Below are 14,810 nucleotides of genomic sequence, written 5' to 3'. Positions count from 1 at the left end.
TGCGTGTATGTTTTTGGTTTTTTTTACCATTGCAACAGAAGCATGGAGGAAATGTTTGTCCTTTTCTGTTTGCTTGCCTAATGAGAAATAAACCAAGAAAACTGAAGGAGTTTACCTGGAAAATTGTAATTTTAGGTTTAAAACAAATACTTTTGGCAAGGGACCCACAGCATTAGCTCACCTGCTTCATACTGTGTCAGAGATTTCTTATGCAGCAGATGCTAATTTAATTCGCATCATAGACACGCAGGCAGGCAGACACACAGACAGACAAGCACAAAGGCACACAGACAGACTGACAAACAGGCAAGCAGGAAGGCAGACAGACAGACAGATATGATTTTTTTTACTTACTTATTCCATTAGAAACTTAAAACACTATAAACTTTTAAATATAAATAAATGCTCAATAAAAAACAGGTTAAAGATCATTATTTTCAAGAGTCTCATCAGAAGGTATATCAAAAGTATTACTATAATCGGATGTCCACATGCATTGACTGCAGAACAAAACACAAAATCGAAGGTGATTATTATTATGCATAGAAAATGAATAGTTAACATCCTGTGCAAGATTCAGCTTCTTTTTGTCAAGCTTTGCATTTCTTCCTATCTGCTCAGGATGTGAACAAACCTGGAATTTAATGTAGCAAGGACAGAATTGTATTTTATCACCATGAAGCTGTAGTATGATAAAGTATAATGTAGGCCGGCCTATTTATGACAGGATGGCTACAAGTGAACCTGTGCACTTTGACCAAAGTCTTAACTCTGTGACGGAAGCATTGCTTTCTTTATAAGGTTCTGGATTTGAAAGACTTTGGGAGCTGCTTCTAGTCAGCCACGGGTAAGAAAGATACTTTTTATTTATTGTATAACTGAATGATTTATTCTTTGCCATCAGTCCTACAAGAATTAAACTAGAAACATTATTTTCTGTAGTCATTAAGGAAATCCTGTTATTAGAAATGTACATTCACACACACTATATTTGAGATCATTACATATTTTTGTTTCTATATTAAACTTTTGCCTGCATGTAAAATACCATATATTTTCTGTCTCTAGATTGACATTTAACAGCGGAAACTACAAAGATAAACCAGTAATAGAAAAAACACACATATCCAATGGAGTCCGGTGCAGAATCCAGCGTGCATTATGACCGCTGGAGCGAGTCTAACATCAACATGAACGTGGAAGCGTCACAGAGCACCTCCAGAAGGTGAGTTCATGTGTTGCCACATGTAAAGATGAAGCCTAAATTACCTTCACTTGCAGGGAATAATTTTTTGTTCCCTATGGAACAAACTTGGATGACTGCATGAAAAGATTGAAAAAAACAAACGTATGCAGTTAATGAAATCTCAGGATTGGGTTTGATTGGGAGGCACAACTGTGAGGAAATAGTTTAAGTCTCTTTTAATAATACCTTTTTGTAAATAATTAGACCATTTTATGACCTGGTAGAGTTCTCAAAGCTTTTAGTAGCTCTTTTAGAGTTATTCTTTCTTTTTTGCGGGATTCCTTGTTTATTTTCTTACAGTCTTCCTATGGCATGCCCATGTGAAAAAATAAAGGGAGTTAACAAAAAACAATTTCCATTTGTTTATCTGAAACTTATTAACTCAAGAGGAAGAAAAAAATCTAGCTATGTCCTAAGGACCTGAGAAATACATCATGAATTAGTTGATCATTTACTGTTTGAATAACCATCAGCTTTCCTGGAACATTTATTTGCTTATTCAGCAGTGTTAAAATAAATACCTAAAAACGTGAATAAATATTTTTCACCTTTGCTCATCTGGGGGGAAAGACTTCAAACTCACTGATTAGGATTGTCTTCTTTCTCTTTCTTAACCAATCTTCATACAAATTTTAAATGTCTTTGTGACCTCATTTGATGTTTTAAGACATTCTCCGTATCTCCTGTGATTCTTATTTAGATAATCAGACTCCATAGATGTTAATACCAACTTTTAAGACAAACTGCTCAAAGATAAAATCATTTGCCACATCAGTTGTCTAGGTGTGTTGAATCTCATATCTTTCTACAAAACAGTGTTTTTGACAACTCTCTGTCAGAGCACATTCTATGTTGTTTTCTCTGTATGCTCTCTTTATGATAACGTTAAGCTACATTTTCATATAAACACTGTATTAAAAAACCCTGAAGTGATAATTCTGGACCTTAGTCAAGTTAAATCAAATAAGCTTTATTGTAATGACTGTTTTAAACAAATTGCCAAAGCACAAGTACGTACAAACATATATTCAATTTTTTCCAAATGAATTTAAATTGAATCATATGACATTAATGACTGCCAATTTAAAATATATCCCTAATAAGTAATAACATTCTAATCTATTGATTGGTTGACTTTCCTATTTCCACTGATGTTAGTATTTGTCCTTATTATTTTGGTCTGGATTTATTATCGATTATAAAATATATAAATTTATTCATATTCATATTATTCATATAGATAGAGATGAAAAGCAGTGACAAGGTGATACCTATTTGCTGTCAGCTGTTTTCTACCAACAAACTATAGAAAATATTTTTCACTCTTTTTTTGTCTCAATTAAATGTTTGAAGTCACACACACCTTTTAAGACATGGGTAAAACAATCTGTGTGAAAGCAAACTAAAAAATAAACAGTTTTAAACTGGTTATATATTATGGGGGGAAAATTAAACAGCCCTGGCCTTGCAAGGAGATATAACTGCCCTCTGACCCAATTGATTGATTGTGCAGATCTAGATGTAAACAGCTGCCATAGAATAGTTGTGATAACATATAATAAACCTTTTACCTCCTTACATCATGGTGAAGGACTGTGGACCTATCCTTCCATACAGAACTATTTAATCCAGCCCCTTGAGAGTGCTTTAAGCAAAGCGGCGGATGGACACTTTGGATTTTCTTGTAATGCTAATCTGCCTCTGGGGAAATGGTCAGTCTTTAACCCAAGTGGAGGAGCATCTAGTTTTATGGTTTTTAGGTAATAGCAGGGTGGAGCAGTGGTCTTCCACCAGAAATCCCTGGAGGGACTATTATTCAGTCTGGCACGAGGAAGCCCCCAGACAGAGCTGGATAGGGCTGTCATTATTTTAAATGGATAGATTGATGGATTTCCTAGCAGTAAGTCAAATGAATTGTTCCACTAAGTCCAAGAGGTCCAGTTCCTAAAGCATCCATTGACCAGACCTCTCCCAGCACAGTACATGTCAGTATAATTCTCCTTTTTCTGGTGTTACTTCTGATCTGGAGGTAACAGCACACCTTCTTGGGGACCATCAAGATGTTTTGTTGGACAGATGTGAAGGGTGTAGAGTATTTTACGTATGGTTGGTTATTTGGCTGCTTAATAATTATGACGTGCAGTCATTTAGTAATAAAACAGGGTTTTTTTGTGGCAAATCTACTTATTTTTGTCCATCATAATCTTTAACAATTAAGCAGAAACAGTAAAGATCTGACTCTGTGTTTCCTAACAGTCATACTCTGTTGATGGGACTGGCTCCTGTATCAAACTGCCTAAGAACTGAATTTAAAGTGAGCTGTTAACTGTGGTCCCTTCATGTTTATCACAAAGAGGGAGAGAGACAACTATTCCTCTGGGAATTATCAGACAAAACATGACAAACTGGCCTTATAATAAGGAGGCAAATGGTTGAATAATGGTTAAATAATCCAGGAATCGCTAAAGCCAAGCCAGACAGAAGAGCAGGCAGGTGAAGTCTTTCCTGGATTTTCATCCTCATGCAGCTAATGTGCTGATATTGATTAATGACAATGAATTGATTAATGAAATAGTGGTCAACTAATTTAGAAATCAAATAATGTTTAACTGGAGTATAAAGACTCAAACATATTCCATTAGCTGAAAGAACACCCTACTCTGAGCAGTGATTATACCAAAATTATAACAATTTGGATTTTGGTCCTTTTTTGGTTCCTTCTATCCAAGATAGCTTCACCTGATTTACATTCTGTATAAAATCTTCTTCAAGATGCTTTTGGAATCCAAATATGAACGGATTATCGAGAAACATTTGAGAGATGAATCAATTAGCCAATTAATCAGAAGTTGAAGCCCCCAACCTAAAAAAAAAAAAACATTAATTCCAATATAGAGTTTTATAGATAGATCAATGTATCGTTCAGCCAATCATATCAATCAAACTTCTTTATTGTCAACTACAATTTACATTGCAATCGAAATTTCAGTTTCAGTACAACCAGAACAGCGCATTCTTATGGCTTGCCAGTTTCCCACTGGTTACCTGGCTGCCCAGATCCCAGGCGGTTACCTATAGCGCTGCTTTTAGCAACCAATCATGCTTCGCTGCTTTATTTATTCATTCAGTATGCCTTGAGATCACATGCAGAGCACGCATTGCTGCTTTCTCCATCTGCTATCCATCGTTAATGTATTTTTTTCAATTTTGTTGATGCATCTTTCTTTCTTTTAAATTATTACTTGTGCAACATTTCTTATCAATTTACCACTTTTATCATGTAAATGGAGGAATAAAAAGGAAAATTGGCCTAAAGTATTGGTCCACAAAATCAGGGCATCAGATCAGAACAAAAGGGGTTTGTTTTGGTAATAACTGGTATCGGCATCAGGCATAAAAATCCTGCACTGGTTAATCTCTAGTAGTAGTAGAGAAAAAGAAAGTTGAATCTAAGCCAAAAAAGCCAAAAAAGTTTTGTTGGATCACATAACCAGATTTGGCTTCTTTGAAAGAACTCAGCAATATTTAAAGATAAAAAAAATTTTGTAATGAAAAGATGTATTAACTTTATGGTTGATCTAATTTACAGGATCTACAACAGAGTTTGCACTGGGAGCACTGGGATCATAATGAAGTCAGCAGGAGCCTTGGCTGCAATGGTGGTTATTTACATAATAGGTTACGTGACAGGTTACTACGTCCATCGGTGTCCGATGTAAAGGCTCTGTCAGAAGAGAGGGTTTCTGGAAATTTTGTGAAATTGTACTTTGAATGATTGTGTTGTATTGATGACTGTATGCAGATTACAAAATGAAGAGAATTTTATCACCTGACTTCAGTTATGAAATCAAAGAGATTGTCAAGAAAATGGGAAATAAAGGAAGGAAATTACAGAAGGCGTTTTATTTCTTGGATGCATTCTGATGCTTTATTTGCATCAAACTTCAGTTCAAACTCGAATGGAAACTATTTCAGAATAAAATTTGTATGTATTGAGTTTGGTGACAGAATAAATGAGAACATTGGACCAACATTATGTGATTGTGTCCTGGTTATTAAATCCAATAAACAAAAAAAAAGAAAAAAAGTTATTCCCAATGTCTGAGACCAGCAAAAAAAAAATCCCAATATTCACCTTCTTCGTAAAGTTAGATAATAAAATATTTCACAGCTATGTGGACCCTAATCCCAGGGATTTTATCATAGGAACTTAATGATGCAGATGTAAAAACATTGAACATTTAAATGTTGATCTTTAAACTACAGTTTACTTAGACCAATAAAACAAGAAACAGGGGTTGTATCTTTATTTAATTAGATCTATATTCAAACGTATAACACTCATTTCTTTTTGTGTTACAAAAACTATCCCCGTAGGTTTAGTTTATATGTAAACATAGCCAGATTTTGTGAAGTGTCAAAATTATTTATCTTCTTTCCTCAAGTAAAAGCACATATGTCTATCTAAGAAAAGACTGGTAAAAGTACAAGGACAAGTACAGATTAAACCCAACGTAAAATTTTAAAAGTATAGGATCTATATTGTATTGTATTTTTGCCTAAAATGATACAAAACAACTGTTAAGAACTCCATACATATAAAATCAGCATTATGCACAGACAATTTAACTTCCCTCTTTTCTATTCCATTTAAGCAAAGATACTGTATAGATCCCAGGGGGAATTAAATGTTGTAGCAACTATTTTTTTTTCCGAACCAGTTGTAGATGTTGATGGTAAATGGCCTGTACTAACATAGTGCTTTTTAAAGACAGGAGACGCGACCAAAGCACCTTACATTTAGTCATTCACGCACACACTCACACACTGATGATGGCAAGCTACATTGTAGGCACAGCCGCCCTGGGGCTCACTGAAAGAAGCAAGGCTGCTTTACACTGGCACCACCGGGCCCCCTGATCACCATCAGTAGGCAATGCAGGTGAAGTGTCTTGCCCAAGGACACAGCGACACTAAAAGCCAAGGTTCGAACTGACAACCCTCCTATTGCAGGGCAAACTCCTGCAGTCTGTCTTCTTTGCCTTTGATTGAAGACACTGTTGTTGTTTAACTGACTGATGAAGAGGATGCTCACTATTACCCATAATGTTCTTCATTTTTATGAAGAATCCTACAAATTGATCACATAATAACATGTACCGGTAAATATAAATATCAGAGTTTTTCTATAAAGTAACCTTGCTCCAACTGGACAGATTCTCTTTCTGATTTCATGCCGTTATCTGTATTTATAAAAATGACCAGTAGGTTTTGATAAAGTAAGGAGTAGAAAGGAAATATGTCTGTGTTCAAATGGAGGGAAGAAAAGTAAAAAGTCCTCAGAAAAATAAATACTATAAATGAAAGCTTCTTATTGTTACAAAGTATTTATACTTAGTCACTTAACACCTCTGATAAGGTGTTTCGAGGCCAGAGTGTAGCCACTCCTTCATGTGATGAAACCTCCCAATCTGCCTAAAGTCCATCCGTATTTTTAAAATACATCCGCCTCCCTCCGGCAAAAACAAACATAAAAGCAGAAATCATAGAATTTGATGCTTTTTGCATTATGCATTAAAAATAAAGGATTTGAAAAACAGAAATTAGAGTGGGGATCCGGCAATGTGACAACATGCATCACATAGAGAAAAACATCACATCATTTTCATCATATAATGTCCTTGACAGAGTTATTTGTGCCTTTAGTATTTTTAGTACTTCTAGACTGGCCTACTACAGCTCACTCTATTGTGGGATTCACTAATATTTTCTTTGACATCTTCAGCAGGTTCAAAATTCAGCTGCATGTTACACATTATTGTGCTTCTTCAGCTGCAGCTCTCTGCTATTGCTTCTGCGCAAGACTAAAACGCTTCCTTATGCGTCACTACTACCATCTGGTGGCAGAAATCGGAACAACACCAGAGCCTTTGCAACCAAAACCCCGGTAAATGGTAACATAATAATATTATATAACAATATTATGATATTATTATTGTTATACTACTATTATCATATTATTAAATTATAATTATTATAATTATTATCATTATATTCTTCAATCTCAGGTGTTTTGCAATTTATAACGTTTTTACAAACATTTTGTTTTATGTATCAGTTTTCAGCATGGATGAATCTCGATAAATGGAAACATCATAGAAACCATTTTTTTATCTAGTGATTCATAAAAAAAAAAGATACATTTTGCTTTAGACTCACCACACACAGGGAATATAGTTCCAGGTTTTCACAGAAGTTTTGAGTCTACATATAGTTGCACCCCTGATAAATTTATACACTACCATAGTAAGTCAAAATGTGATAATCTAATCTTAGTTTGCAATTGGTTTTAAGATTTATTGCGCACCTGTCTTAAAATGCGATAGATACAGGAGTTTGACTGGGGTAGTAGGATGACTTGCTGCTGATGATGGAAAATGTCCCTTTTTATCAAACCAAAACTTGACCGTGTTTCCTAAATCAACAGTAAATTGAAATTCTGCGACATCTTTATCCATTAGAGAAAAAAATAAAAATAAAAAATTCCAGCAAACACATATGATTGTTTTTGTGACATGTTTCAGTCCGAATGTACGGAAGAGGATTAGGGCCACTGAGAAAAAAAAAGTTAACTGACTTTTACATTCTATTTCAGTTTTATATGGGAAAAAAGTCCGAATTCTGAGATTAAAGTCAGAATTCGGACTTTTTTTCTCATATTAAACTGAAATAACATTTAAAAATCAGTTAACTTTTTTTTTTCAGTGGCCCTAATCCTCTTCCGTACAAATGGCAGCTGAATAACTGTTATTTCCCTCCACTGTCACCCAGAGTGACAATAAACCACCAGCTGCAACCTAGCGCCCCTACTGACCATACTCCTAACTGCAGCCATACATAGGATTTTTTTTCCTCCCATATTAAACTATGTTGATAAATTTAGGGTTTTAATAATTTCAGATGAAAACATTTAGTTTAGTATAAGTTTATGCAGGCAAAAACAACAACAACAACAAAACAACAACAACAACAACAAAGATGCCCATATTGGCAGCCATATTCTATTTTGAGGTTGGGGTTGATGATAAAAATCTTAATCATTCCATCTTTGAACTCTAACTTTAGGGAGCGTTTGTTTTAATGATAATTTTTTATACCAGACATATAGGTAAATTAATTAGCAAATATACACATATATTTACAAGGTCTAGGCATTGAATTTAGAAAATTAGTGAATAGTGAGGTTGTATTTGACTTATGTGTGATAAAACATGACAGAATCGCGTCAGGATTACATATTTAAGGCCAATTAGTGATGTTTATCATGTTTTTGACGTTAGTGAAGGGAACCCCAGCTCCTCTCATTTCACAGATCTGTGGGGAAATCCGCCATGGTGACGTCACATTTCTCAGACGTCGGACTCCCAGAACTGAGGAGGAGGAGGAGGCGGTAGAGGAGCCCCGCTCAGCCAACTCCACAGCGTGTTTGAGCAAAAATGAAACATGGATGAGGAGGTCCACGAAAGTTGGGAGGAAGCTGCCCATTGTAGGGTAAATAATCCAAACCACGGCGTGCCTTCGGTTACAGACCGCTATGCTTTTAGGAGCTCCGTACTTCGGACGGACTTCCTCGTAGAAGTAGTCGGAGCTCTACTCCGTGTCAGCGGCTCCCACGGGCCAACAATGTGGCTACAGCTAATGCTAGCTCAAAGAAACTTAGCTAGTCGAGGAAGAATCGCCTCTAACTTGGTTAGCTCTATATTAGACTTCATAATATTCACCGCGCTAACGTGTTTAGCTCTGTGTTTAAAATTGGGAAGATTAAAGTTTTAATTGTGACCGAGCAGCTATCGCATAGAGCGAATGCTAAGGCTAATGCTAACTAACGTAACGTATATTGGCTGGAGCCAAGTTGAAATCTACATTTTAACACCTCATGTATTCTCTACAAGTAAACATGTTTATCTGTGATTTAATAACTTTATTTAGACTTCAGACGGCAATAAACGAGTACTTTTGATCTTTCAAGAATAAAAGTTTTCTTTTTTTGTTTTCTAATTTAGTTATAAAGTGTCTTCAGATCAGTAAAAGTTTCCACAAAACTATTCGTTAATGTTTTATGGAGTTGGCGAAATTAAAAGGTAGAATTTGGACATGGAAAGGGTGTTGAGCAATCTCCCTGGCCATGTTGTCAACTTGAGCCCAGACTAGAAGCTCCCAGCGTTACCAAACTGCTCCTTCACCTTTTTTTACTGCATAACTTTATTCGCTCTGTGTCAAAGTATAAAAAAAAATGATTGCAACCACTACCTTTAACCCTTTACAGGGAACTCAGTGAAATACTTTGAAAATCAAAATTTCATCCCAATACTGTTATTGGAATCAAGACATTATTACCTTTTGGAACAATTAAAAACATATGGATATATTAATGGCAAAAAATAATGTCAATCTAATAACAAGATATGCCATCTTGCCCAAATATATTAATAAAAATAAGTGCTTTTATAAGAAATTCATGAAAAACTCTATTGAGAGTGAAAGAAACACATTTCTTTGGTACAACATAACCTTAGAGGCATTAATGCTGACACTGGCACTTACATTTTTTAGTTTATAAACCTAAATATAATTGTTAACTAGCCTTATTAACTTTTTAACATTACTTTTTGACTTTTCAATTTGCTTTTTACCTTAGTTTCTTCACTTAATTTACAGTAGGTAGTATGTCATTGAAGGGCTCATTTAATTGGTCAAATGCCAAAATAAGATGTGCAGCCATGAAGCAGCATCTTTGCTGAATGGGTGGATATAGATCTTGTGCTTCTAGATCTCACCGAGGGACAGTGGGGGACTCCGTTTGGAAGGAAAAAGATCAAAAATGTTAATTTGCCCTATAAAGGCCTAACATGATGAGATTAAACTGGTAAACAATGGTTATAAAAGAGTTGAACCATCAAAGAATAAACCATTTTACAACACATTTAAAACAATGATGACACATTTAAAAGTCATGATGATTAATGGTTTAACTCTTAAAAATTTTAAAAGCAGGTTTATTGGGCTGATTAAATTTACATTGAATTAACTTTGAAACGGAAAAGATAGTAGTTTTTAAACATTTGATAATCGCTAGAATTTGCACAAATTTTATCTTGTTAAAAAAATGTTGACTATTAAGAATTTGACTAAATCACTTAAAATGTTTTTTCTTTTTATTAAATGTTTTTCCATCTTCAGAAATATATTAAGCAACTGCTGCTAACCTTATTCCCATAACTAAATGGGTTTACAATGTATGAGCTTTGTCAGTAAGGTTATCTGTAAGGTAATCATATACATTTTTCTAAATAGAGTCCACCTTCTCAGAAAAAAACTGCACTGACACCATGTTGGTTAAATATATTCTGCAAGCGATGGCTGTTTATGCTCTATTTCAATTATTGGTTTGGTGATGCTTGTTTGAATGATTGATAATCATGTTACTGGAAAAATATGTTGGCAGAAATGTTTTTCAAAACCAAGCAGGGGCTGTGGATTTAGGCTCAAAGCAGGAAAACAATGTGATGTTCAATATTATCACAAGTTAAGACTAAAATCTCTTTTCAATAGAGATCTGAGCATTAGAGCAGGATTTTACTGTATTCCTTAAACAACAGCTTTTAATTTAGTATTTCGCTCCAGCAGAGAAGGATTTTCTTAAAGGCACATACTCCTCAGACTTGCAGATTGTTTTTTTTTTTTTTTTGTCATTCTTAATTTGATAGCTATTGTGGATAAGTGCTCATTTTCAGAAAACCTTTTTTATGTTTTTTTTGCAGAACTAATGACTTTGTGAACTGAAACATCAATCAGTTACATTTATGTTTAAACAGAAAAATTCATTCCTTTGTCTTTTAGAAATAGGACAACATCCAACCAAAACCGACGACTCCAGACCTGAATGATGTTCCCTGGCCCATCATCGGAGCCATTTACTGTTTGCCAAAGGTTAATCAAAATGGTCCTTAGGGAAGGGTGGCTGCTATAAAAAAAACTTTAAAGAAGAAAAACAAGCAAAAAAAAAAAGGTAACTATGGTTTTATTTGTTAAAAAGATTTGTGGGTTTATTCAATCAGTCATTTTATTTTGTCCAACAAAGAGTGACCGAAATAATAACCTCTATACACAAATTCTTTGGTGCTAAATATAAATGACATGTTAATATTATACAATATATTTGCACATGCATACAATACATAAATTAATTTTCTTTTAAGTCTGAACTAAAGATCAAACCACAAAGGATAAAAAAAAAACTGATTAGCCTAAAATCCTGGTATTTACTGCAAATGTTTTGGGCTGATTTTTCTCCATTTATTTGATACAAATGACACAACAACACATGTTACACAATTATCAACTCAAACAAAAACTTTAATAAATAAATAAAAAGAACCCTTAAAGGTATAGTGGAGAATGTTCTTTTTCTGGGTGGGTCATGCATGGGCTGCTGAGTACACTAATGAATTTTCATGGGAAAAACGCTAATATTAGCAGCTGGTGTGTTAGTTTAACTCTAGTTTTAACATCTTTAATAAAAGTGTAGTTTTGTCTCTGCCAGCAGTTTGGTAAAAGTAAATAAATAAATAACCTTTTAAAAACTATATTTGGTTCTAGGTTCACTGTTTAAATGATTTAAGAAAAGCCAGATTAATGTTATACATTTAGCTTTTTTGGTGTGTGTCACCAAATCCGAAGTGATTATTTGTGAACACTGCTACAGCAAATGCTGTTTGCTCAAAGAGTTTCCACTCCGTTAATTAATAAAGGTTATAATGTCAAATGTCTTTCATACTGTGTTTGTATTCATTTTGCACATGTGTAATTGCCCAACATTAATTCTTTTTTTCTACCTTATTTATTATTTAATTAAATTAAACTTTTAGCAGCACTTTGTTAGCTTACTGAACAGAGTTTATGACTTGGCAGCTGTCCCTTTGTGTATAAATAGCTTGTAACAGAATCTTGCTTTCAATCCACTCCACAGCTTAATGCCCTCTTCAGTTTTTCCTTTCTCAAATCATGTCAAAAATCAATGTTTATTCACATGAATCCCTGTTTGTCCTACTTTCCCCTCAGGAAATGGAAAAACGGTTAGAAGAGAAGCTTCGGATCAGCCCGAGAGAAAAGTAAGAACATTTGGTGCTGAAGTTAATGGCCTAAAAGAGGCAGTTGTGTTGGTTTATCCATATATATCTACCTGAACAACAGTTGAGCGTTTATACAGATTAAAGTGTCATTTTTTAGCATTATGTTTATGATGTGAATTCTGTTTCATTGTTTGTGCAAAGAATCCGTTTTGTAAATGGGAATTTGAAAAATATTCACTTTGAAATTAAACTTTGAAAAACTGAAAAAGAGTAGCTTTGCTGTTTAACTTTTTCAAAATGTTTTGTCATGTTATCTTTTTCAAAAAAGGGATATATTTTTGATTTAATATTTTCAAATTAGATTTTTCTTCAAATGTATTATTTTCAGATTGAGTTTTAGAAATCGCATTCTTTTAAAAATGTTATTAAATGAAAAAGAAAATATAAATATTTTCATTTCCATTTTAAAGAGGTATTTTTTCCAGGTTTCTGATTACAAAACGTGTGTTGTTGTATTTTTTTGTTTGTTTTTGTTTTGTTTTCCCAATTTCCATTTACAAAATATGCTCTTTGCTATTAATAATAGTGGAACAAATACCCTCTATATTCAGGCTTTCCCTGGTCATTAAAAATCATTATTATTTTTTAAATTAAGGCCTTAATTGGCATTAAAATTCGTTAAATGTTAATTATCATGGTATTTAAAACGCTTTATTTTAAAAAACAAATACATTTATAAGAACAGTTTAATCAGATATAATTGGTTCTGCGTGTTTGCGCAAAAGTGCTTCCGGTTGATCGTAAAGCCGTATGTTCCGAAAAGAAGCTCAAGGCGGAAAAAAGCTAGAGAATGGGAAAGGGGCAAATTTCAACAGCAGAGGCTGGAAAACGAGGAATTTGGGACCTGGATGCTGTGATATATATATATATATATATATATATATATATATATATATATATATATATATATATATATATAATGAGAGTCATGTGTTCTTTTTATTGGCATCACAATCATTTCTAAGAGCATTAAAAAGCATTAAATTAGAGTTCCTCATTCCTGTATAAACCCTGATACGTGTGAAATCTAGACCAGTTTGAAGACAGAAACATTGCAGGTGTTGGAATATTTAAAACTCAGACAAGGTTCCTTTTGATTATGGCCTAATTGTCTACTTAATGTTTGGAAAAAGGGGGTTTTAATCATATCTGTTTTTGTCATCTACTCATCTGGAGCAAAACAACTGTTTAAAAATAAATTTGCTCTGAAACATTATAAAGGTGATCAATGTCTTAATTGGATCTTGGTCGTTTTCACTCTTACAAAAACTGGCTTTACATGTCACAGGAGGCTAATAAGTAATTAAGTCAAATATGGGTATTGCTTTGGAGCTAAAATGATCTTAATTTGGGCATTTCCTTTTTCTTTCTTCAGGGATTCTACTAATTCTTCCAGATCTCCATTAAAGACAACCATGGTGATTCAGGACAACTCTTTACCAACAGCACCCTCGCCTCAGATCCGAATCTTGAAGCGACCAGCAAGTAACGGGTCATTGGCCTCCTCCATGAATCCAAACAGGCCTACTCCTCAAGTCAAGTCCCTGGCCCAGCGGGAAGCAGAGTACGCAGAGGCCAGGAAACGAATTCTGGGTAGCGCCTGCCCAGAGGAGACTCCTCAGGAAAAGCCCAACACTGACAGGTAACAATGACAAACACTGAGGCTTTAGATTTTTGTCTGGTGGAAACAGAGGCACATCTAGAAGGTGCAGATCACCTGAACTCCAGGAGTTCCTGGAATTGAAGACCCCCTACTTCAGAGCACCGAAAAGCTTTTTTGTGCTGCATCCAGGGCAGATGGATATTTCTTAAACTCTCATGATGATTTTTTATTTTACCAGCAATTTTCAGAAAAACTTCCTGCGATATTTAGTTACAAACCTCACATTTCATTCCTCCAGCATTGACACAGCTTTTACTGTTAATAATCTTCAATCATTTGCACTGATTATAAAACCTAGAATGCAAAACATAGAGTGCATTAATATCAAACCATTCATTAGTAGAAAGAAAGTTAAAAAAGAAGTTAAAGAAGTATAATCATATATAATCATCCTGCAGGTTTATAGATTTATTTTCTTTAGTTTTGGTTTCGTTAGAGGCATTATGTTTGTGTACAGCCAGCGTGTGTGTGTGTGTGTGTGCGCCCTCTAGTGGAAGGCAGAGGATTTTCAGATGATTAACCATTTCAGGATAAGTCATTTACAAGTTTGGTGGTGGTGTTTTATATGAAACTGCCTGATGATTGAAACACTTGTATCACTGCATCCCATGGTGCATATTAATGCAAAAGGTCCCTAAAAATTCACAAACACCATATATATATATATATATATATATATATATATATATATATATATATATATATATAT

At 34.3% G+C, this 14,810-nt stretch overlaps 2 protein-coding genes across 2 annotated transcripts in view; both read left to right on the top strand.

The window, feature by feature from the left end:
* Nucleotides 1-764: 764 nt before the first annotated feature.
* smim1 (small integral membrane protein 1 (Vel blood group)) lies at nt 765-5,140 on the top strand. The gene is made up of 3 exons (XM_015387600.1): nt 765-847; nt 1,069-1,225; nt 4,836-5,140. Exons 2-3 carry the CDS (start codon nt 1,131-1,133, stop codon nt 4,963-4,965), a joined length of 225 nt encoding a protein of 74 aa, XP_015243086.1. The 5' UTR covers nt 765-847; nt 1,069-1,130; the 3' UTR covers nt 4,966-5,140.
* A 3,521-nt stretch (nt 5,141-8,661) lies between these two features.
* LOC107092904 (SUZ domain-containing protein 1-like) overlaps nt 8,662-14,810 on the top strand; it is a 9,095-nt gene continuing 2,946 nt past the window's right edge. The window contains exons 1-4 of the mRNA XM_015387611.1: nt 8,662-8,797; nt 11,147-11,314; nt 12,366-12,417; nt 13,814-14,080. Coding sequence (XP_015243097.1) covers nt 12,371-12,417; nt 13,814-14,080 — 314 coding nt within the window. The 5' untranslated portion in view covers nt 8,662-8,797; nt 11,147-11,314; nt 12,366-12,370. The remainder of the gene's footprint in view (nt 8,798-11,146; nt 11,315-12,365; nt 12,418-13,813; nt 14,081-14,810) is intronic.

The sequence above is a fragment of the Cyprinodon variegatus genome, unplaced genomic scaffold (genome assembly GCF_000732505.1).
Source record: "Cyprinodon variegatus isolate N-32 unplaced genomic scaffold, C_variegatus-1.0 Scaffold399, whole genome shotgun sequence".
Classification (NCBI taxonomy): Eukaryota; Metazoa; Chordata; class Actinopteri; order Cyprinodontiformes; family Cyprinodontidae; genus Cyprinodon; species Cyprinodon variegatus.
This window is presented reverse-complemented; position numbering and strand designations above follow the sequence as displayed.

Bases quoted from the DNA above. Each gene is read 5' to 3' on its own strand.
- smim1 (XM_015387600.1), top strand. From the start codon at position 1,131: ATGGAGTCCGGTGCAGAATCCAGCGTGCATTATGACCGCTGGAGCGAG. The intron at 1,226-4,835 runs GTGAGTTCATGT...TCTAATTTACAG, and splicing joins TCACAGAGCACCTCCAGAAG to GATCTACAACAGAGTTTGCA.